Source organism: Sturnus vulgaris, chromosome 22 (genome assembly GCF_052056855.1).
Source record: "Sturnus vulgaris isolate bStuVul1 chromosome 22, bStuVul1.hap1, whole genome shotgun sequence".
Taxonomy (NCBI): domain Eukaryota; kingdom Metazoa; phylum Chordata; class Aves; order Passeriformes; family Sturnidae; genus Sturnus; species Sturnus vulgaris.
Genome location: NC_142264.1, coordinates 8689360 through 8711712, shown reverse-complemented (window position 1 = coordinate 8711712; position 22353 = coordinate 8689360). Strand labels below are relative to the sequence as shown.

General features: G+C 58.1%; 1 protein-coding gene across 6 annotated transcripts in view; it reads left to right on the top strand.

Annotated features, from left to right (window-relative positions):
- The window catches only part of LOC106855943 (uncharacterized), a 77270-nt gene extending 54989 nt beyond the window's left edge, over nt 1-22281 (top strand). For 2 of the 6 annotated variants that reach the window (XM_088177444.1, XM_088177449.1), the window contains 55 exons: nt 483-536; nt 1178-1231; nt 1360-1404; nt 1621-1674; nt 2208-2252; nt 2545-2598; nt 2672-2716; nt 2964-3017; nt 3322-3366; nt 3855-3908; nt 4640-4684; nt 5211-5264; nt 5613-5720; nt 6766-6819; nt 7016-7069; nt 7275-7319; nt 7871-7924; nt 8179-8223; nt 8790-8843; nt 9678-9731; nt 9937-9990; nt 10174-10227; nt 10522-10575; nt 10763-10807; nt 11095-11139; nt 11421-11528; nt 11792-11845; nt 12018-12071; nt 12249-12302; nt 12531-12638; nt 13005-13058; nt 13307-13414; nt 13691-13744; nt 13921-13974; nt 14198-14251; nt 14659-14712; nt 15718-15825; nt 15949-16002; nt 16142-16195; nt 16485-16538; nt 16913-16966; nt 17118-17171; nt 17400-17453; nt 18061-18114; nt 18962-19015; nt 19094-19147; nt 19312-19365; nt 19475-19492; nt 19632-19685; nt 19867-19929; nt 20157-20322; nt 20556-20662; nt 21054-21134; nt 21378-21566; nt 21896-22281. In XM_088177444.1, coding sequence (XP_088033570.1) covers nt 483-536; nt 1178-1231; nt 1360-1404; nt 1621-1674; nt 2208-2252; nt 2545-2598; nt 2672-2716; nt 2964-3017; nt 3322-3366; nt 3855-3908; nt 4640-4684; nt 5211-5264; nt 5613-5720; nt 6766-6819; nt 7016-7069; nt 7275-7319; nt 7871-7924; nt 8179-8223; nt 8790-8843; nt 9678-9731; nt 9937-9990; nt 10174-10227; nt 10522-10575; nt 10763-10807; nt 11095-11139; nt 11421-11528; nt 11792-11845; nt 12018-12071; nt 12249-12302; nt 12531-12638; nt 13005-13058; nt 13307-13414; nt 13691-13744; nt 13921-13974; nt 14198-14251; nt 14659-14712; nt 15718-15825; nt 15949-16002; nt 16142-16195; nt 16485-16538; nt 16913-16966; nt 17118-17171; nt 17400-17453; nt 18061-18114; nt 18962-19015; nt 19094-19147; nt 19312-19365; nt 19475-19492; nt 19632-19685; nt 19867-19929; nt 20157-20322; nt 20556-20662; nt 21054-21134; nt 21378-21566; nt 21896-22045 — 3555 coding nt within the window. In that variant the 3' untranslated portion in view covers nt 22046-22281. Of the gene's footprint in view, nt 1-482; nt 537-1177; nt 1232-1359; nt 1405-1620; nt 1675-2207; nt 2253-2544; nt 2599-2671; nt 2717-2963; nt 3018-3321; nt 3367-3854; nt 3909-4639; nt 4685-5210; nt 5265-5612; nt 5721-6765; nt 6820-7015; nt 7070-7274; nt 7320-7870; nt 7925-8178; nt 8224-8789; nt 8844-9677; nt 9732-9936; nt 9991-10173; nt 10228-10521; nt 10576-10762; nt 10808-11094; nt 11140-11420; nt 11529-11791; nt 11846-12017; nt 12072-12248; nt 12303-12530; nt 12639-13004; nt 13059-13306; nt 13415-13690; nt 13745-13920; nt 13975-14197; nt 14252-14658; nt 14713-15717; nt 15826-15948; nt 16003-16141; nt 16196-16484; nt 16539-16912; nt 16967-17117; nt 17172-17399; nt 17454-18060; nt 18115-18961; nt 19016-19093; nt 19148-19311; nt 19366-19474; nt 19493-19631; nt 19686-19866; nt 19930-20156; nt 20323-20555; nt 20663-21053; nt 21135-21377; nt 21567-21895 lie in introns of those variants that run through there. The other 4 variants (XM_088177445.1, XM_088177446.1, XM_088177447.1 and 1 more) reach the window with 4 other exon arrangements.
- Nucleotides 22282-22353: the final 72 nt, after the last annotated feature.

The following is a 22353-nucleotide window of genomic DNA, read 5'->3' as shown; positions in this document are numbered from 1 at the left end:
GCTGCAGCTCCTGGGGGTGAAGGGTCTGAGCACCAGGGCTGGGCTGCTCCACCTGGACCTCCCTGTGGAAAATACCTGCAAATCATGGAATGGCTTGGGTTGGAAGGGACCTGAAAATCATCTCATTCCACCCCATGCCATGGGAAGGGACACATTCCACTAAAGCAGGGTGCTCCGTGGACTTGAGGGCTCAAAATTTGGAGGGTCACCAGGAAATGAGAGTAATTCCAGAATGGCTGGATAGTGTTCAATCCAGGAATCTGGTTCCTTGGTCCCTTTTCCAGACCCCTGGCAGCAATCTCTGGGGAATACAGACAATGCCCCTGGGCTTGGGAGCTTTCTCAGGGGGGTTAAAGGACAGGGACTGGATGTTGCTGGAAAGTTTGGGACGCTCAGCAGCTGCTGGGGAGTGGGGTGGACACGGGTGGGAGGTGCTGGGCAGCCCCTCAGTGCCTGCTCTGCTCCTTCCTCCCTCTTCCCAGGGCCTCCAGGGCTTCCAGGGTGACCGAGGGCTGGCTGGGGACAAGGGAGAAGAGGTGAGTTGGCTCTGGCTTGCAGAGCCATGGGCACGATGAGGTGGCAGCCCCAGTCCCAGCAGTGCCAGCCCCTGCCCCAGCCCATGCTCCTGGTGCCAAACACCAGCACTGGTACCAGCACTGGTCCTGCAGCTCCTCCCCAGGCTCATCCAGGGCTTTGGGAAATATCCATAAAAAAGTGAATGCTGGTGATTTGTCACCCTTTAATTTTTTTAATTTTCCCATCACTTAGTCTTGTTAAGGCCAACGTTTTTAGAGCTGCCCAGGAGATTTCTGGGCTCCTCAAAGGTCTGATCATCCCGGTGGGTTTGAGAGCTAATTTCTACTTTTTGAAGCAGCAGTCCCATGTAAATTATCAGATCCCTGTTCTGGGCCACACTTTGTACCCTCGTGCCTGTGCCATGCCCTGTGCCAGCCCTGTGCCACTGCTGTGGGTGGCACAGTGCAACAGGAGCTGCAGGGAGGTGACACCATGCTGGGGACCAGCAGCCAGGCTCTGCCCCATTTAGCACCACCTTGAGGGTCCCCATCCTCCTGCCCCACCCTGATTGTGTCCCCTGAGGCACAGCAGCCACATTTGAACTCCTGGTGGCCCAGCTGGGGCTCATCCTTGTTCCCATTTCATCCTTGTTCTATTTCAGGGTTTCTTGGGAGCCCCTGGACCAGCTGGGGACAAAGGAGAGAAGGGAGTGAAGGTGAGGGTGGCTGTCCCTGCCCCTCACAGCCCTGCCAGGGTGGGCAGGGGTCTCTCCTTCCCTGCCACAGCCCCCCAGCCCCAGGTCCTGCTCTCCTCCATCACTCAGGCTGCTCTTGGCTTTTCCAGGGGGTGAAGGGAGAGAATGGGCTGCCAGGTCCTGCTGGGCTCCAGGTGAGTTACCTGTGGAGCTGGAGGGGTCTCACAGCCTTCCTTCCACCCCCTTTGCTGGCCTGCCCCCTGTCCCTCTCTGCCATGTCCCCAAGCTCCAGCCCACACTCTCCTGGCTTTGGCAAAGCCCTGGTGGTCACTGTGTTGTCCCTGTGAGGGAGGGGACAAGGGCAGTGTCACCTCGGGGTGCTGACACCTCATTCCCACCTTCTCTCCCAGGGGATGGCAGGGCTGAAGGGGGCCATGGGCTTCCAGGGCCCTGCAGGGCCAGAGGTGAGTGGATTTACCTTCCCTATGCCCCCTGCCCTCCCCAAAGGGGTGCAGGAGCCTGGAATTCCTGCTGGGAGGAGGGCTGTGAGCAGGGATTTGTATCCAGGCACCTTGGGGCCTTGCCTCCAGCATTTCCCATCCCTGTTCTGGCTGGGAATGAGGAGAAATGAAGAAAAATGAGCACATTGGGATTTATTTTAGGTGCCACCTCCAGCTGAGATGAATCCCAGGCTGGCAGCACCTGGTTTTTCCAGGCTGCTCTCAGCATATGGATATCGCAGTGCTCCCACACAACTGGGAGACATCCCGTCCAGGAAAGGGCTGGAAAAGGATTTTAAAGGAAAATTGAAGTGGTTTGGTGGTGCATGGATGCATTCTCCAACATGAGAGGGAGCTGGGGTTGGTCAGCAAATGTCCAAGGGGACATCAGGCAGCTGGTGTGAAGAAATGTGAAAAATGATGTGAAGGAAAAAAAGGATTTGGGATGAAGGAGAGAATCAAAACAAAAAGTGCCTTTTTTTTTCTCTCTGCTGCAGGGAGAAGATGGCTCTGTGGGTCCCCCGGGCCCTGCTGGTCCCATGGTGAGTCTCAGGGGTTTGTTCAGAGTGAAAGTTCAGGCAGCAGAGCTGCTGCTGCCCAGAGTGGCACCTTGTCCTTCCCAGTTCTAATTTACACCTAAAAATGCTGCATTTGGTTAAAACCATCCCTGGTAGTGGGGGGAGGATTGCAAAAGGAAACGTGGTGTTAAAACTCACCAGTAAAGCACTGGTGGTTGAAATTTACTGGTGTTAAAACTCACCAGTAAAGCGCTCCAGCATCCCAGGGATGCTCACAAGTCCCTGTCCCACCTCCCCTGTGGGTCTTGCCTTGCAGGGCCAGCCTGGCCAGCCGGGACCCGTGGGATGCCGAGGCATCAATGGCTCTCAGGTGGGTGTGCCCCGTCCTCCCCATCCTTTGTTATTTGGGATTTTGCGCTCACCCTGCCCTGCTCTCTCCGCAGGGGGAAATGGGTCCTCCTGGGATGCCCGGCCCCCGCGGCCCCAAGGTAGGCGATGCCTGGTGGGGTGTCCTGGGATGGAGCCTCTCCTAGCCTGGGCTGCTCCCCTCTAGCTGGGATGTGATCCCAACCCACCCCAAAAGCTGCAGAGGCTGGGTCAGGGGTGGGAATCCTTTCTGTTCCCCTTAGTGTGCCATAAGCTGGGAGCTCCGGAGCTCCTCGGCAGCTGGGAATCCCCAGGAGAGGTTTTACCCTGCCGGGATTTGATTTGTGGCTCCCCGTCTCCCCTCTGCAGGGTCCCCAGGGCTTGCAGGGCAGACGTGGCCCCCCTGGCCCCAGGGGCTCTCAGGTGAGTGGGTGCTGTCCTGGAGTGGGTGCATCCCCCCAGTTCTCTCCCAGGAGCTGCTGGAATTTGTCCCCCATGTATTTGGGAAGTGGATATGAAATCCTTGACCTTGGGGATCCTTGTGGCCCCCCACGAGTGGGTGGGAAGGGCTGTGTCCCCCGGGTGACCTGGTGGGGACATTGTCCCTGGGTGTGAGGCACCTCCGGGGGCTGGGCAGGTTCCTGTGGGCTGGGGTCTCATCCACAGAGCAGGACAGGGAGCCACATCTCTCTTCTCCCCAGTATCCCCCTGCCTTTGCTTTCCCCAGGGTCCAGCAGGGCTGGAGGGATGTCCTGGTCCCAAAGGAGACACAGTAAGAGTTTTTCTGTACCTTGGTGGGGATGAAGCCCAGGTTGGGGGCATTTCCCTTCAAGGAAACCTCAGGGGGTTGAAGGGGTCCCTGTCCCTGGTTTTGGAGGAGAGAGGGGGCAGCACTTCCAGCTGAGCTCCCAAATGGCACCTGGAGGTCCCTGGTCACCCTGGGGAGGGGACATGGAGGGTCTGGGTGCTCTGATGAGAGCTCTTCACTCTGAGACAGGGACAGGAGCCAGGGAACGGCTGGAGCTGGGCCAGGGCAGGCTCAGGCTGGAGCTCAGGGCAAGGTTCTTCCCCCAGAGGGTGCTGGGCACTGCCCAGGCTCCCCAGGGAATGGGCACGGCCCCGAGGCTGCCAGAGCTCCAGGAGCGTTTGGACAGCGCTGCCAGGGATGGACAGGCTGGGATGGGCAGGGACAGGGGCTGGATTGATGATCCTGTGGGTCCCTCCAGCCTCCAGTCTGTGATTCCAGGATTCTTCTTGCAGGGTACAGATGGTGCCCCTGGGGTGAGGGGACAGCTGGGACTGGAGGGCCCTGGGGTAAGTGCATGGGAAGGGGGTGGGTGGATGTGGGGTGCTCTCATCCTCCCCCTGACATCCCCACAAAAGCCTGCAGGGAATGCCCTGTTTCCCCTGCATTCCCACCGGGCTGATGGAGATGCCAGCCACGTCCCTGTGGCCACATTCATCTCCCCCAAAGCTCCTCTGACCATTCTGCTTTCAGGCACTTTGATTTTTATTCTTTCCCTATGGATTTATCAGCAGAGATGACCCAGCCCTGCCCATCCCTTCCCTGGGACACCCTTTTCCCGAGGGGTTTGGGTGCTCAGCTGCCTTTTCCAAAGGCTTTGGGCAGCCTGACCTTCCTCCTGCCTGGCCCAGGTGTCCCTTCCCCATGTCCTGGGACCCCAACGCACAGAGCTGGGAACTGAGGTTTGGAATGGGATCAGCAGTGTGGGGTGAGATCTGCAGGGTGTATTTTGGAACTGAACAAGGACCTCATCCTCATCTTAGGTGCAGTGTAGGGAGGGTTTGTGACTCTTGTGGTCCCTTTTTGGGGAACAAATCCCACACAGGGGCATCTCAGCAGCAACTCTGCAGAGCCAAACCGGTGCCTCCCATTCCCCATCCCATCCCATCCCATCCCATCCCATCCCATCCCATCCCAGTGCTGTGGCAGGGTTTTCTCAGGAGCACATGCAGTACTCCCCTTTGTGCTTTTCTTTTTTAACTTGCATTCTCTCTCTCTCTCTCTCTCTCTCCCCCTGAAGGGTTTTCTTGGCCTGCCAGGTGCAAAAGGCCCCCAAGGAGAGCGGGTGAGTGATGGCATCCATGGGATCCTGCTTTGGATCCTGCATGGCAGAGCAGCCCAAAGCTGCAGCTCCCTGTTCTTTATGTGTGCTTGGACTTGATATTTGATAGGTGGCAGCTGGAGCTGTTTGGGAAGGCAGAGCTGAGCTCCTCAGGCTCCTTTTGCTGTAATGAGAGGAGCTTTCAGACTTGGGAGTGTCCTAAGGGATCCCCTGCCTTCGGGAGGCTCAGGGAAGTGGGAGTGCTTTGGCCTGAGTTAAGGAACACAGCAGTGAGGATAAGACACTTGTCATTGTGCCAGAGATGCCACCACCAGCTGGGAGCTGGCACTGGCACTGGCATGGGGTGCTGGGGTTGGTTTGGTGGGGATTGAACCCAAAAGCCCTGGAGCCTCCCTCCAGCAGGTCCCTGCTCCCAGCAGGAAAGCCCTGACTGGAACAGGGCAAAATTCCCTTTATTTGGTGCCAGAATCAGATCACAGCTTGCACCAGGGGTTTCTCAGTGTAACCTCCACTGCTGCTGCTCTTGCAGGGCTGCCGAGGTCCGGGTGGAGCCAAGGGAGATTTGGGAGCCAGAGGAGGCAAGGTACCAATTCCCAAACCTGTGGTGCCTCCAGCTGCTCCCTGTGGTGTTCAGATGTGCTTCACCAGCTGTGGGGTGGGTGGGGGTGGCTGCCCCAGGACCCTGCTGGGTTTTGGGGACTGTGACAGCCAGGCACCTCATTTTGTGCTGATCCCACCAACCTCCATGTCTCCATCTCGCTTTGGCTGTTTAAAAAATGCATTTCCCCATTTCTGGTGCCCCAGGGATGCTGGGGAGGAGGGTTTGGGGTGCTCACCCCTGCCAGTGATGGGTTCTCCAGGGGAATTCCTGCCTCTGAATCAGGGAATTGCTGTCCCTGCTTTGTGACATTCTGTGTTTTATTCCTCCAAGGGCCCACGAGGAGCACAGGGAGCAAAAGGCCCCCCAGGAGCCCGGGGCCAGGGGGGCTTGCAGGGCTTCCCTGGCCCCCGAGGGGCAGCAGGGCCACGGGGACCAGACGTGAGTGCCACTGCTGGGCTGGAGTGTCCTGGGGGGAGCACATGTGTGACCTGTGTGACAGCGTGGGCACAGCCCTGAGGGGGGCAGGCAGGGCTGATTTATGGGGTCTCTCCTAAGGGATCCCTTTCACAGCATCTCGGCCCAGAGCCCCCAGCAGCCAGACCGAGCTTTGCTGTGCCTGCTGCACACCTCTTCACCCCAAAATTCACTGCTGGCTTCACTGATGCCAGAGCAGCCTCAGGCAGAGGATTCCCAGCCCGAGCAGCTCTGCAGGATCCTGCTGAGTCCCTGCTCTGGATCAGCTTCTTTGCAGCTTTTGGGAGCAGAGGGTTCATGGATTGCTCATTTTGTGCCCCTCCCTGCTCCTGGAGCCTGTGCTGGCAGCCCTGCAGAGCTTTGGGAATGCTTTTTCCTGCAGCGTGTGCTCTGAGAGAGCTGTCTGGGTGACTGAACCCACCTCCAGATCCGTGTTTGAGCTGGGAACTGAGGCCAGGCTGTGATTCTGTAGTGATTCCCAGCTCTCAGGAAAAGGAGGATTATTTTCCCACCCACCTTCCAGTCTGCAGAGGATGGCCTCCCACTCCAAAGCTTTTGGGATACCTTCGTGGATGTGCTTTTCTGCTCTTCAGGATGAATAACAGCTCCTCCCACCTCTCCAGGGGCTGGGGATGCAGCAGGAATCATCTCCCTGCCTTGTCCACCCTCCCAGGCAGCGCTGCTGGCACAGGGGCTGGAGCAGGCAGGAGCCTTGGCACTGCAGTCCTTGGAATTGCCTTTAATTTGTCCACCAGGAAACAAAAACATCCAACTGTGTCACTTTGGGCCACACCAAACTGTGGAGATTTTTCTTTCTGCCTGTTTTTTTAACCCTGTGAGATGGGGGAAGTCCCCATTCCCACCAAAGATCAACTGGTGACATTTATTAATGTCACCTCTGGTCACACTCGCAGTGATTTTCCCTCCACCAGCAGCAGGCTGGTGACTCCCTCAGGATCAGAGGCTGATGAGGATTTCCCTGGATGATTCCTCCCCTCTCTCCTGGCAGGGAGAAGAAGGTCAGATTGGCCCTGCAGGGCTGAACAGCAGCGAGGGACCCAAGGTCAGCACCAGAATTTGCTGCTTCCCCACGGGCTGCCCACTTCCTTGCGTGGAAAACAGGGACGTGCCCACCCTGGGACCCAGGGACACCATCCTGGGAGGGTCTCCAGCCTCTCGGTCCCCTCCCTGTGCATGGCATCCCCCTGACCTGCCCTATAGATTTGCAATGTCTGTGTTCTCCTCTGTGTGCATTTTAGGGATGCCAAGGACCTGATGGCCCCAAGGGAAGCCCAGGACCCCGGGGAGCCCGGGTAAATGATGGGGTGCTGGAGTTTGGGGCTGGATCTTGGAGCATCTTTGGCTGTGGGGGATTGAAACAACCCTGGGTTGAAACACCCCTTGCTTGGCTTGGCATGTGCTGGGGCAGAGCACATCCTTCAGGAACAAGATTTTCCTCCAAACCTGCAGCTTTGCTGCTGGCAGATGGATGGTTTTGTGATTCCTGGTGTTTTCCAGGGCCGTGTGGGGCAGCGTGGGCTGGTTGGAGTCCCTGGACTGCCTGTAAGTAGAGGATATCCCACATCCCTGTGCTGCCATGTGGAGCTGTCAGCTCTGAGACATGGGAGCAGCATCCTGGGATGTGGCCAGATCAGAGGGTCGGGAATTTGGACAGGAGAAGTTGGGGATGAGCAGCTCAGGCTGTGGCATGTTACATTTTGACAAACCACCTGCCCAACAGCACGACTTCCTCCAGAACGCTGAGCACAGAAAATTCCAGGAAAGAACTTTATAAGGCAGCTCTGTTATTTGGGGCTGTGGCTGGTGAAGGAGCCCGGAATAAACAGCTGGGGCAGGAGGAGGGAAAACCCAGCCGAGGTGTTCCTGGTGAAAACAGCTTCCCTCCCACACGGGTGTTTTTTCCCATGCCAAGGTGGGGCGGAGCAGGGGGATCTGCAGAAACTGTGTGGGACGAGCTGTGCACTGAGGAACACACAGCTCCACACAGGCCAGGCAGTGCCACCACTGATGTCGCACACTGTCACCCTGCAGGGAGGCTCTGGGGCCAGAGGAGCCCTTGGTGGGGTCACCCTGAGACAAAACTCTCCTTGCAGGGCTCGCGGGGCGTGCCAGGAGCAGAGGGCACAGAAGGAAAGCCTGGTACACAGGTTCCCATCCTACATCTGTACTTGGCTGGGGACAGGGGGCTGGCATGGGGACAGGGACAGCTGTGCCCATGGGGACACTTCCCAACCTCCCATCCCTGTGGCTGTGTGGGACAAGAGCTTGGTACATCAATGGGGACACTTCCCAACTTCCCGTCCCCATGGCCACGTGGGACAAGCCTTGATACCATGGACTTTGCCATGATGGGGACTGGGAGAGGCTGTTCTGCCTCCCCATCCTCATCCTCGTCCTGCAGGGCCACCCAGGGATCTTGGGCAGCCCAGGCAGGAGGGGACCACTGGTGAGTAGAGCTGATTTCTGGCTTTCCATCCCTCTGCTCAGCTTTATCCCTTTGGGAATGTGCCCCCAAAGCATGTCCATAGGATGGACATGCTCCTCTGGGAATCCTGCTGAGGGGGGAAGGATTGGGAACAGGGCAGTGGGATTTCCCTGGCACTGCTATCCTGAACAGATCCAGCAGCAAGACCGGGGCTGGCAGCAGGCGTTCCCTACTGCAAGATTTCATATATTTATCTTCACTCTGAAATCTAAAAAAATAATTAAAAAATAAAAATCTGGCACTTCCCTCAAAAGAGAGGATGAAAACTGGGTAAGAGACACACCTGAGTGCTGCCAGCATCACACACAGTGTCTGAGGGCACGAGTGGATGCTGTGTGTGTCCCCACACAGCTGTAGTGATTCCATGAGGAATCCAGGAGTTGGATTTTAAGGAAAAGCCCCAGTGCTGCCTTGACCAGGCTGGGCCCTTTACCCGTCCTTTGTGTGGGGCTCAAACCAGGGGCTGAGTCTCTCCATCCTCCTCTCCTGCCTTCCCTCCATGGCTCCTCTGCTGCCCTTTCCTCCAGGGATTTGCTGGTTTGCCAGGGGGCCGTGGGCATGCTGGAACTCCTGGATCCATAGTAAGGAGAAATAACGTTCCTTTGCATGAACTGTGTGTTTTTCTGGGTGGGATGTCAGTGGGGCTGGTGCTGCTGGTGGGGAATGTGTGACTTTCCTTGGCAATCAGGGCATCTGTAGGACCTGATCTACCTGGTTGATAAAAGACATTAAAAAGCCTCAGTGGTGGAAGTAGCTGGGGCTAGGGAAGAGCAGAATCATTCCCCCAAGGAATCAGCCTGCTCCAGGAACTGAGCAGCCTTGCTGAGCCTAGCAGGGTATCCATGGGCCATGGCAGCTCATGGGAACCCCTCCATGGCTGAGCAGGAGCTGGCTCTGGGTCCTGGGAGGAGATCCCAGTGGCAGAGGGTGGCACAGGTTCAGAGGGAGGGTGCTGGGCACTGCCCAGGCTCCCCAGGGAATGGGCACGGCCCCGAGGCTGCCAGAGCTCCAGGAGCGTTTGGACAGCGCTGCCAGGGATGGACAGGCTGGGATTGTTGGGGGGTCTGGGCAGGGACAGGGGCTGCCCTGGGGGATCCTGGTGGGTCCCTTCCAGCTCAGTGATGTGGGATGGAGACCTGGAACAGCTCCTGCAGCTGGAACAGCTCCTCCCTGAGAACTTGGCATGGTGATGATGTTGAGAGCAAGGATTGTCCCCTTCCCTGGTGACAGCCCTGCCAGCCATTGGGGTCGGTGTGCAGGAGCCAGCAGGACCAGCCACAATGGCTGAGTTTGCCCCCCGTGACCCTGCTGGCCCCAGGTGACCCCTGGCCACGAGCTCAGGGGCAGCAGTGGGGGCTCGGTGGGGCTCCTCTCCTCTCAGCCTTTAACTGACACCTCCCCTAATCATCCCAAAGGGCTCTTCAGGAAAGCCTGGACCTGATGGAGACCCGGGTTCCTTGGGCCCAAAGGTGAGAACTGGGGTTAGGGGGGCTGGTTGGGGGAATGATGATGGTGAACAGCCCTCAGAGGCTCTGGGCTGCCATGGGGAGACCTGGGGGGAATCCCATGGACTCAGCCCGAGGGCTCCTCACATCCCATGGGATCACTGAGGAAGGGAGGGTGCCTGATGCATGGGGAATGGGGGTTTGCTAATTCCATTGTTTTGCCTGGCAGGGGCTGCCTGGGAAGCCTGGCCTGGAGGGGCCACAAGGACCTGTGGGCACCTATGTAAGTGATGGAGGGGACACGGAGGGGACATGGTGGTGGCCAGACTGGGAGGAGGCTGCAGCAGCCTCCAGCTGGGCACTCACCATCCTCCCAGGGTTCCTGCCTTTCCCTCAGCCACCTTCTCCCAAAAATCCAGAGAAGCCAGGCAGCCCCAGCTGCCCCCTAACCCCCAGCTCTTCCCAGGGCTATCCAGGACCTGCTGGAGACCGCGGGAGGTTGGGACGCAGGGGAGACAAGGTAAGGATGGGACACCCACTCCAGCCCTGGAAGCATTGGAAGCATTTTTGGGAAGAGTTTTGAACCCAGTGGATGGGTTTGGAGGTGTCCACAACCTCCATCAGCCACGGTGGGAGGAGAACAGCTGGATCTGTCTCCCACAGCAGGTGAACCATTGGCAGTCCAGCACCTCCTCTGCCTGAACACCTCTGGATTGTTCTAAGAGCTGCTTTTTGTCTGTTTTGTTGTGCTTTTTAAAGAGGTTTTTGCATTAAAACGTACAGAGGAAAGGAAATCTTTCTTACCTCCCAACAGGGAGAAAGGGGAGCTCAAGGCCCACCAGGATTTCCAGGAAAAGCTGGTCCAAAGGTAAGCACTGTTTGCTGCTGTTCTGGCAGCTCCAGCCCCCTGGAAATCACCAAGCAAGTTTTCTGTGCTGGGCTGGAAGTGGAGAAAACAGGAAATCTTTTCCATGGGGAACTTTTGCCAGTCTTGCAGTTAAACTGGGAGGGGGCTCAGCCAGGGCTGTGTCACTGATGGTGCTCCTGTCCCCCAGGCCCTGCCAGGTCCCCCTGGTCCTCGTGGTGCTCCTGGCTCCCAGGTAGGGCTCTCCCTGCTCCCTGTATTCCTGCTGCTCCGATCCCTCTGCATGGATGTGTGACCTGCACACACCCCCTGAGCTGCCTGCAGCATGGATCCATCCCAAACCCCTTTTGGGAGCAGGCAGGACCCTGGTCCCACTCCCTGCTGCCTGGGCTCTGTCCTGATGCTGCACAGACACCACTGGTCCCAAGATATGGGGATTTCTCTGAGCAAAGCCTCACCCTGATCCCAGTTCCCTGGTTCCCCATTCCATGGACACATTGCTGAACATCCTTCTTTTCCCAGGGCAGAACAGGTGACCCAGGACCTCGAGGGCTCCCAGGGCTGCCTGTAAGTGCAGAGCTGCACCTTGCTGGGCTGGGGTGATGTCCCACAGGGTGGACATTGGTGCCCACTTCAGGGCATCCTCATCCCTGGGGTGGTTGTGGGGCAGGGAACACCCCAAACCCTGTGTGTGGGTGGTGACAAGTGGGGACACCAATGTCCTACACCTCCAGGGATGGGCACCTTTGGACCCCGAGGTGACTCAGCTGTATCAGCCACGGGGCTTTCCTTGTCTTAGCCCCCCAGAGCTGTGGTTTTGGGGGCTAAGGGGCTTTTTGGCCTTGCAGGGTGTTCCTGGCACGAGAGGGCAGGATGGCATTCCCGGGAAGCCTGGCTTGGGTGGAGAAAGAGGAGCTCCTGGAGCAGCTGGTGCTGCTGGCCCGGCCGGGTACCCGGTGAGTGCTGCTGGCACCCCTCCACTGATCCTCTCACAGGGGACAGGGATTAAGGATTTGCTGCAGCAGCACCTTTGGGGAATCTCCCTAAAGCACCTGCAGGAAGGGAAGGAAAAGGAAAGCTGTTGCAGGGGGATTGAGGAGCTGGAGTGTGGATTCTCTTCCCGTGTGATGTGTCAGGACATCCCAGACCCTGCTCAGGAGCTGCAAAGGCTCCTGAGTTCGGCCGAGCCTCTCTGCTGATGTGAGATGTTTGTTCTCAGGGCCGGGAAGGTCCACATGGATACAAAGGGCCTGCAGGGATGAGAGGAGAGAAGGTGAGGACAGAGGAGAGGATTTGGTTTCCCTGGGAGCTGCCCAGAGCCTCGGGCTCACCCCACTGACCTCCCCAGGGCTGCTCCCATCCCTGTGGGATGGGGATTTACATCTCAGAGAGCTGCAGAGACAGAAGCAGCACGGCTGCTTGTCCTGCTTTTGTGTCCTCTGCAGGGTGAGGTGGGAGATCCCGGGGGAGCCGGAGTCCGTGGGCTGGATGGGGAGCAGGTACAACACAGGGAACTGTGTCCCCACCCTGATGGGGCTGCTCCAGCCTCCCCCTCCCCAGCTCCCTGTTCCAAGGATGGGAAAGGATGGGATGAGGCTGCTGATCCTCAAAAAAGCCAGAAGGTTAAAGCCGGGTCAATGAGCTGTGCTAGGGCTGGGCTTGTCTTTCCTCTGCAGGGACCACCAGGACCACCAGGAGCAGAGGGTCAGCGGGGGCCCAAGGGTGAGCAGGTGGGTGCTGGGGTGGGGCTGGGCTCCTACAGGGTCATCTGAATGCATGGGAGGTGTTTGAAACCCTCCCCAGCACCCTCATGCATGGGAATTGACATTTCTGGACATGGCAGAGGGGTCCCATAAGAAAAGTGGGGTTTTCCCACTATGGGAAACCATGGAGGACAGAGCCAGGCTCAGCTGGAAAAAGCAGCCAAGAATCATTCTGGTCATCTTCATCCTGTCCAGGGAGAGGCAGGAACCCGTGGAGCTCCAGGCATCAGAGGGAGCCCTGGGGAGCCAGGGGACGAGGGGACAGAGGGGCCACCGGGACGGCCTGGGATGCAAGGCAAGGAGGTACGTGTGGGATTGTCCCCACAGGGAGTGGCAATGGCAATGGTGCTGCCTCTGCACTCTGTCCATGCCATGGCTTTGCCCCACAGAGCCCGGGATGCTCCCATGGAACTGGGGGTTGATGTTTTGGGGTCCCCATGCTGGGCTAGGTGTGCTCAGCATTTTGTCCCCACTCACTTTTGGGGTAGCAGGGTCACAGCTGGGGTGATCTCCTGGCACAGGAGGTGAGGGTGTGCTTTACCCAGCATCGAAATCCCAGCCAGGGGAGGGTGGAAAAGCCCGTGGAAATCAAAGCCAGCTTTTAGCCCGCCCTGTGATGGGGCTGGGGAGCAGCTGCTGTGTCTGATGTGGGCATTTCTGCCTGGGCAGGGTGACACTGGTGACATTGGAGACCCGGGTGAGCCAGGACTGCGGGGACGGAAGGTGAGGGGTGTCTCTAACTCTGTCCCTCTTTCCAGCACCTCGGGGAAACCCCTGGCTCTGCTGCTCAACCTCGGCTGCTCCATGGTGGGGACAGAGCAGGACGGGGGTGTCCCCATGGCTGAGGAGCACTCCAGGGTGACCTGCTCTCGGTGGCACCAGAGGGTGACACAGCTCACTCAGTGCAGAAACTCATTTATTGCTGTTACTTTTCCCTCTTTGTGGTGACACTTGTCTCCATCCCTGAGCAGGGCAATGCTGGCCCCAGGGGCCTTCCTGGAATTCCTGGTCCAGGAGCTGCCATGGGGGAAATTGGAGGGAAAGGCCAGAAGGGAGAGAAGGGCCGAGAAGGTTTGCTGGCAAGTACAGCTGGGGCTGGGCTCACCCTCCAGTGTCCCCAAAGTGATGTGTGTCCCTGGGTGATGGGTGCCAAGGGGGGGACACACCCCTGGTGGGAAACTGGGCTCTGGGAGATTCAGAAAGTCCTAGGAATTGTCAAATCTCCATAATTAGGGAGTTTCATGTCTCACAGGCATGACACCAAAATTGGGTCTTGTTGGCACGAAAGGGTGGTTTGGGTTTGTGGGGCAGTTTGGGGTAATGCCAGGCTGGGAACACGTCTGCCTCTGTGCCAGGGCCAGGGCGGTGTCACCGGAGCTGCAGGACCTGCTGGAGCCAGAGGATGGTTTGTAAGTCAGATCATGTCCCCTCTCCCCTTTCAACCTGTCATGGGTGTGGTGGGGGGACATTTGTGTGACTGGGAGCACTGGGCAGGGCCCATCTCTGTCCCAGACCTGGTGAGGGGACATTTGTGTGGCTGGGCAGGGCTGAGTGACCCGGGCTCCTCTGCTTGTGCCCTGAACAGGGGGGGACAGGACTGCGGGGTCCTCCTGGGCTCGATGGTCCCGAGGGACAGAAGGTATGGAGGGATGATGGCTCCAAGCCTTCATCTCTGGGTGAAACTCCCTTTTCTGGCCTCTTCCCAAGCTTTCCTGGTGGGAATGGCTGCATGGATGTCCTGGGCAGGCTGGTGACAGGGGACCTGCCATGGGACCCCCCTTGCCTTGTTGCCTGCGATCCAAAGCCAGCAAGGCAGGGAAGGGTTTTTCCATGGACAGAGCAGTTTTCCCTCCTTTCCCCAGGGAGATCCAGGACCACGAGGTGTGGATGGACCTGCTGGGGCTGCAGGATTCGAGGTACTGATGCCTGCAATGTTGCAGAGCTGGGAATTGCCAAAGGCTTCTCCAGCTCTTCCCTTTCCAGTAGAACCCAAAGGATTTATTGTCCCTTCAGTGGCCAGGTCAGGGGGCTCAGAAATGAGGAGGGGGTTTATTTAACACCTCATACCTCAGCACTGGCTCCCGGGACCCTAAAACCCCAAACTCCCAGTGCCTAAACCCCAAATATCAGACCCTTTCCAGCACCCATGAGGGGAGCCTCATGGAAAACCTGTTCCTGCTGCTGAATCCTGTTCACTCCCACGAGGTTCCCAGTGCTGTCTTGGCCAACTGAGCTTGGGATGTGGGACAGGATGCTCCAAGCCCCCACAGAGGTGAAGGTCACGGTGTAAGGGGGTTTTTCTGACCCCCCAATGTCCCCACAGGGACTGGCTGGAGATGATGGAGCAAAGGGAGATAGTGGCAAGCCCGGCCCAGTGGTGAGTAGCAGCTCTGCCCATAAAAATTTCCCCTGGGAAAGAGGTTTGGTGGCGTTTTGGGATGTGTCTCACCCTGGGGGTGGCTGCAAAGTGAGCTCTGCCAGCCTGGCCATGGCTCCCAGCTCCTGCCTTGGAACTGAGTCACTGCTTCCTTGGATTTCCCACAGCTAAAGCTCCCTAAAGGAATTTTAATAGAGCTGTTAAAAGCCGTGCCAAAGTGCCAGGGCTGTTGCACAGGTAACACTTGGCTGCTGGAATCTGCCTGAGGCAGCTCCAGGGCTCTGGATTTCCCCCTGCTTGGGACAGATCTGCAGGTATCCATGGGGCTCTGGGAGCTGCCCAGTGCCTGGAACACTTGAGGTGCCCCAGGATGGGGATTATGGTCATGACAGAGAGCCCCCAGATGTGTTATGGCTGCCCTGAGCTCAGCTGCAGGACAAATCCCACGTGCATCCCAGTTTTCCCACGTTGCAGGGCTGCTCTGCCCAGGCAAGATGTGACCTTAGGGAATCCCAGACTGGTTTGGGTTGGAAGGGACCTCAAAGCTCAATGGATTCCATCCCCTGCCGTGAGCAGGGACACCTCCCACAGACCAGGTTGCTCTGAGCCTTTAGCTTGGGTGATGTGCTGGAAGAGGTCAGGCTGTGGGATACACTCCAGGGTCATTTGCTGTGGAATAAACTCCAGGGGGATTTGGTGTGGAATAAACTCCAGGGTCATTTGCTGTGGAATAAACTCCAGGGGCATTTGCTGTGGAATAAACTCTAGGGGGATTTGGTGTGGAATAAATTCCAGGGGCATTTGCTGTGGAATAATCTCCAGGGGGATTTGGTGTGGAATAAACTCCAGGGGGATTTGGTGTGGAATAAATTCCAGGGGCATTTGCTGTGGAATAATCTCCAGGGGGATTTGCAAAGCTCAGCGCAGCTGAAGCCCCTCAGGGGTGGCTGCTCGGGCCCTGCAGGGGATGGGGGTGAGCAGTGTCCCCATCTCTGTGCCCTGCAGGGCTCGCAGGGGGCTCAGGGGCTGGCAGGTGCCCCTGGGCTCCGGGGCTACACCGGGCATGAGGGAGCCAGAGGAGTGACGGGCACCAAGGGCCAGCCAGGCCGGCAGGTAACACCTCTGCTCCATGGGGACAGGCAGGGGACATCCCTGTCCCTGGGGACAACAGCCCCAGCTGTGCCCTCCTGCCTTCCCCTGGTGCCAGCCTCATGTTTTGTCCCCAAATGAACCCAGGGGACTCTCGGGCCACCGGGTGAAGCTGGAGTCACTGGTCTGAGTGGCACCGAGGTGAGCAGGCTCCTCTCTGCCCCATTCCCTGCTCAGCTTTTCCAGCCTCCCACATCTGTGTCCCTCTGACAGCCTGCCTGGGATTTGGGTGAATAACCCAAAGTTTTGGATTTGCCTGGAATTGTGTTTTCCTTCTTAGGGCCTGGTGGGTGCAAAAGGGGAGCCAGGCAAGCCAGGAAAACCAGGACAAATGGTGAGGAGTGGGATGGACCCGTGGCAGCTCTCCCTGAAAGAGGCTGTGGGATGCTGGCATCTCCTGATGTGTCCAAGTCCAATGCAGGCACCATCTCCTGCTCCTGTTGAACCCTCCCACAGCCCCCTTCTGCCCAGCCTGCTCCAGAGAGAGGGAAAATCCCAAAGGGAAGATTCCAGCTCCGAGCATCCTCCTGTGCACACTGGGGCAAGGCAGGGGGGGGATCCAGGAGAGGCATCCCTGGCACAGCGTCCTCACAGAGGGGTTTCCTTCTCCTTTGGGGTTTTAGGGGTCTCCTGGACAAGCTGGTCCTAAAGGATGGAAAGGCCGCAAAGGAGATAAGGTACCCCCAAAATCCTCCCCTGGGGATGGCACCTGAGTGGGCATGGGGTGGGCAAGCCTGAGCTGGTCAATCCCATTGGGCACCATGGAGAGAAAACTGGGAATTGACCAGGGGGACCTGTTTTTCCTCACCTGGCAAACACAGGGTGCCCTTGGGCTGGTTTTTGGGTGAGGGACTGGCAGATCCTGCCTCCAGCCTGGCTCAGGTGGCCCTGGGGGGGCACGGGCTCTCAGCTCTTGGTGCCCATCTCCAGAATCCCCCAGGGCCTGGTGGGCTCTGTCCCCATCTCCATGCAGGCAGCAGCTCCTCCTCCCCAGTCCTGGGATGTGGCTGAGCTGTTGGAGACCCACATCCCCCATCTCTTCCTCCCCCAGGGTGACCCAGGGCAGGAAGGGGACCCAGGGGTCCCAGGAGAAGCTGGCAGACGGGTAAGTGGCACTGCTGTCCCCGTGGAGGGTGGCAGGGAGTGGGGAGCAGGGGGGTCCCATTTTCTGGGGGCTCAGAATCCCTGGAGGGGGGATCCTGGAGGGGTGAGGGGTGTCTGGATCAGTTTGTGAGTCTTTCCTCTGTGGTCCCTAGGGCAAGCGAGGCAAGATGGGCCAGCAGCCCCCACGGGGTCCCTGGGGACACAAGGTAGGTGGCTTTGTGATGCTGCCTTGCCCCCCTGGCGGTTTGGGGGTGCTCCCACCTGCCTGAACCCCGGGTTAGAAAAGAATTAACCATGATAACTGAGAGCTCTGTCCCCCCAGAGCCTCCCAGCCCAACAAGGGCATCTCCCACACCCACAGCCCCCGTGGGCTGCTCTCCCTGCCCTGGAGCATCACCCTGGGCACAGCCAGGGCTTCTCCCTTTGCATTTCAGGGCTACCCAGGTGACAAAGGACTTCCAGGACCCCAAGGCCCCCAGGGACCCTATGTGAGTATCAGTGTGGGGTTTGGGGTGCTGGCTGCTCTCTGTTTGACCCCACTGTGTCACCCAGCTCTGCAGGGACCTGTTTAAAATGAGGGAAGTTTTTAAGTGGTTCATCCATCTCCTCCTGTCTTCTCCTCCCTAATTAACATCCCAGGAGGGTGTGTGCAGTCAGACAAATCACATCATTCCCAAAATGTGGTTCTGGAGGTCAAACCCTTCTTTTCAGGCATATGTCTGATGCCAGGCAGTGCTGAGCACTGGTGGGACTGTGCCAACCTTCCCAGAGAGCTGTCATGGCTGGAGGGACAAACTGCAGCCAGCAAAAAGGATTCAAATATTTATTTGAATTAATAGAAAATGCTTGCTTTCTTGCTTAAAATAAAAAAGCCCAACTTTGGCAACTTCACTTCAGCCAGCCAAAGCACTTCCAGTGCATTTTTAATGGGCTTTGCTGAGGGATCCCCCTAAAAGCAAAAATCAAAGAAATGATGAGAAAATGCATTAAAGTTCCTAAAACTGCCTGAAAACCTCAGAGTCCTCAGGGGTGAGGAGATCCCTCCTTGCCAGGGGCTGGCAGGAGCAGCTCAGCAGTTCCATGTTTCTCTCTTAGGGCATCCCGGGGCTGAAGGGCATCAAAGGAGACCCTGGACCCAAAGGACACAAGGTAGGAGACATGTGCCAGGCTCAGCAGGGACACTGGGCATTTAATTTGCTGAATGCCACCCCTAATTCCCCTCTTTTTGAACCCTGATATCTGCACCATCCTTCTCTGGGGATTGGCCACCCTGTCCCCAGGTGCTGGAAGATTCAGATTATCTCCCAAATCCAGTCCTTTTCCAGCTTTTCCATCCTCCTGGAGTTGCAAGCAGCAGTGTGGAGCCTTTTAATCCCTGCTGTCAGCATTGATGCTGATGCAGCACGAGCTGAACCTCCCTTGTGCCATTCCTGATGGGACCAGCCTTGGCTGGAGGAGCTGAGCACAACCCAAATATCCCATCCCATCCCATCCCATCCCATCCCATCCCATCCCATCCCTCAGCCCCATGGCCATAAATAAGAGTATCAAGCAGTCCCTGGTGATGGGGATCTGTTCAGAGCCTTCAGGAAAATGAAACCTTAAATTTATTAAAACTTTATTTATTGTGAGCAGCTCCTGGGAGAGCAGGTAGAGGGGAGGCTGTGCTGGGATTTTTCCCCTGCTTCTGGTTTCAGCACACCAAGAATCTTCTTTATTCTCTCCAAGTGCTTCCTGACAACTTCCAAGGTTTTCCTGAGAGATTTTTTTAGTCTGGGATGATCCTTTCAGTTTGGAGCTGATCATGCCTCCTGCTGCCTCTGTGCCCAGCAATGTGGCTGCAGTGAATTCTATGGAATCCAAAGGATGGCTGTTTGGGGATTTTGCTCCAGAAATTTTGCAGCCAGCCATAAGTGGGAGGTTCCCTACCCACACTGGTGTCCTGAGGGATCTGTCCTTCCCTTTGCCACCAAAGCTCTCCCTGACTCTCTCCTAGGGCGAGAAGGGCAGCAAGGGTGACCTTGGCCAGCAAGGGGACGATGGCTTCAAGGTGTGTGACAGGTTTGGCTCTTCTTTGTCCCCCCTGGGTCCCTTGTCACCGTGTGTGACATCCTGCCACATTTCCCAGGGCAAGCCAGGACCCCACGGTATTCCTGGGAGGCCAGGACCCAAGGGAAAGCAGGTAAGGGCAGGGTGAAAGGGATGTCAGGGTCTGAAATGAGTATTTGGGGTGAATTTCTTACTTTTCCATATAAAATCCACTCGGGGAAGAGGCTGGCTTGTAGAAGGATGCAGGGCTGGGGGATGTGCTGTGCAGCACCCTGAGCTGCTCTGGTGTCCTTGCAGGGTGACACTGGACCCCCTGGCCCACGGGGACACCCTGGAATCCCCGGGACACCGGTGAGTCCTTCCCCCTGCTGCAGGTTTGGGGTTCACTCCTGGCCCCACAAGGGTGCAGCTTTGATCCCACCCGCCCCCCTCTCATCCTGGTCTTGTCCTTTCCTTCCAGGGCTTGTCTGGACCCAAAGTAAGTAGTGGGGAGCAGCTGGAGTGGGATCAGCCCTGCCATGGGACCCCTCCCCTCCGTCCCACTTCAGGGGTGCAGCTCAGCACAGCAGCATCTCCCACCTTGCTCTCCTTCCCTTCTCCACCTCCTCCTTTGGCAGGGGCTCAGAGGCTTCCCGGGCCTGCCAGGCCCCAGGGGCACACCGGGAATGCCGGTAAGCAGAGCCACCGACGCCCCTCATCCCAAAATCTGGGTTCCTCACTCCCCCAAACATGCAGTGAGGCCCTGCCATGCTGGCATTCCATGGGGATGTCCAGCTGCTGGCACTGGTGGAGGAGCTGCTGAGGGGTTTGTGGGCAGCAGCCAGTGCCAGCAGCACTGTCATTGTCCCCCAGGGTCTGGCTGGCCCCCCCGGTCCCAGCGGGCCTGCACTGGTGCTGTCCCAGGAGGAGCTGCAGGTGAGTGACCTTTGGCCAGGAGGGAAGGGGCTCCCAGTGGTGCTGTCCCATGCCCTGCTGCTTCTGAGGTCCCCTGTGTGCCTGGACCAAGAAGATCCAGCTACTCCCTCTCCCCCCACACTTGTCCTTGTCCCCTCCACATCCCATCCCCTTCCTCAGCACCTGATGATGCTCCTGGTGGGGGGATCTGTGGTCAGCTTGGTGATATCCCCTCCTTTTTCTTTCAGCACCTCATTTATTCCTCCAACCACCTGAATTACACCGTGGTCTGGGCTCTGCTGGACACCCTGAGCCGGGAGCTCCAAGCCCTCGTGGAGCATCCCAATGGCACCAAAACCAACCCGGCCACCACCTGCAAGGAGCTGCTGCTGGCCCACCCCGGCCTGCCCGACGGTACCAGGGGCATGGGGGCCCCCCAGGGCCTGGCCTGGTCTCCAGAGCCTGTGAAGGGACAGGCAGCTCTTTGAAATAAAGAGGGAGTAAGGGTTTGGGGGGAGGAGGTCAGATGGGGTTTGTGAACATCCCTGGAGAAATGGGCCAGGCCACCAGCTGGGGTGGGATGGCACTGTGTGACACCGTCCCTGTGCCAAACCTGGGTGCCAGGGGCTCTCCTCTCTTCCCTGCAGGGCAATACTACATCGACCCCAACCAGGGCAGCCCCCAGGATGCACTGCTGGCCTTCTGCAACTTCACAGCTGGGGGGGAGACCTGCATAGCCCCTGTCCACAACCAGGTACGGGGGGGCTTTTATGGGGCAGCTTCAGCCCCGAGGGACCCCTCAGGGTGGATGGGGACAAGGGTTGGTGGGGCTGGAGAGGGACAAAATGACCAGTCCCTCACTGTGGTGGCCAGTCCCTCACTGTGGTGACCAGTCCCTTGCTGTGGTGGCCAGTCCCTCACTGTGGTGACCAGTCCCTTGCTGTGGTGACCAGTCCCTTGCTGTGGTGACCAGTCCCTTGCTGTGGTGCCCAGGGAGCTGTTGGAGCACTCTGGAATGAGGATCCTGGTCACGATGTGTGCCAGGCTGCAGGGACAGCACACACAGGCTCGGTGCTGGCTCCTTGTCCTGTCAGTGCCACTATCCCCTGCTGGGACAGCCTGACAATTGTCCCTGCTCCCCTCAGGTCCCCATCAAGGCTTGGCTGAGCACCTACAGCTCTGAGAACACCTTTGAGTGGTTCAGCACCCTGCCCGGGGGCTTCCTGGTGAGTGCCCGGCTGGAACAGCCAGGGGGACACAGGGGTGAGGTCAGGGAGGTCACCTCCACCCCAATTCCACCCTGCAGCGGTGGGCCAGCTCCCCTGGCTGTGCACAGAGGGATGGGACAGCTCCTCCTGCCAGGAACTCCAGTGCTTTAGCAGGGGCTGGACCCTGGCGGGGTTTATCCTCGGGGGGAGCAGAGCCCCCCGAAGGAGCCGCCGCAGTTTTGTGTCCCGCTGTCCCCGCAGCTGGAATACTCGGGGGCCAGCCCGGTGCAGCTGCGCTTCCTGCGCCTGCACAGCCAGCGCGCCGCGCAGAAGGTCTCGTACTCCTGCAGAGCGACCCCCGAGCGCGGCCGGCCCCAGCCCCGCAAGGAAATCCGCTTCCTGGCCGACTCCCGCGATCACAGCTATGCTGCCAGCCTGCAGGGCTGCCTGGTGAGCCCGGCCCTGCGCAGCCTTGGTGTCTGGAAAAGCTTCCCGGCATTTGGAGAGCCCTTTGGAGGGTGTTTGAGCCCCCACGGTTTGGGATGCACCGGGTGGATGGGGATGGGGAGCATCCACTCCTCGGGCCCAATGAGCTCACTGGTCCTGGGATGTGGCAAGGGATGGGGTGGGACATGGGGGACATGGGAGAGGTCACCACCGTGGAAAAGCCAGGAAGGGCTGGAGATGGAGACTGGGTTCATCAAGGAGCAGTCAAGGGAGCTCCAGGCCCTCAGCTGAGGGCTTTGGTGCCACTCAGCTGTCCCTGGTGGTCATTTCAGCTGGACAACGAGTCCTCCATCACCGACACCATCTTCCAGTTCAGCACGGAGGAGCTGTGGCTGCTGCCCCTGCGGGACCTGGCTGTCTTCCACAACGGCGACACCTCGCACCAGTTTGGTTTCACAGTCGGACCAGTTTGCTTCAGCTGAAAGTGGTGCCACCCAAACCGAGCCAGCCGGTTCTGTCCCCACCCAGGAGCCATCCCAATGGGGACAAGTGGGTGCTGGGGGTGGTACCTGCCCCACAAAGCTGCTGGTTCTCTCCAAGCTCCATGTTTGGAGCTGTGTTATGCCCTGGACTCCACTTCCTTGTGGAGTAGAGGAATATTGTTTACAAAAGTCATTTCTCTATAAATTATATGTATATTATATATGTATATATTCTATATGAGAAGGTGCAGATTTAATTACTGTTTGGGGGAGGTTTGGGTAATTATAATCATTGGGAACTGTCTGTA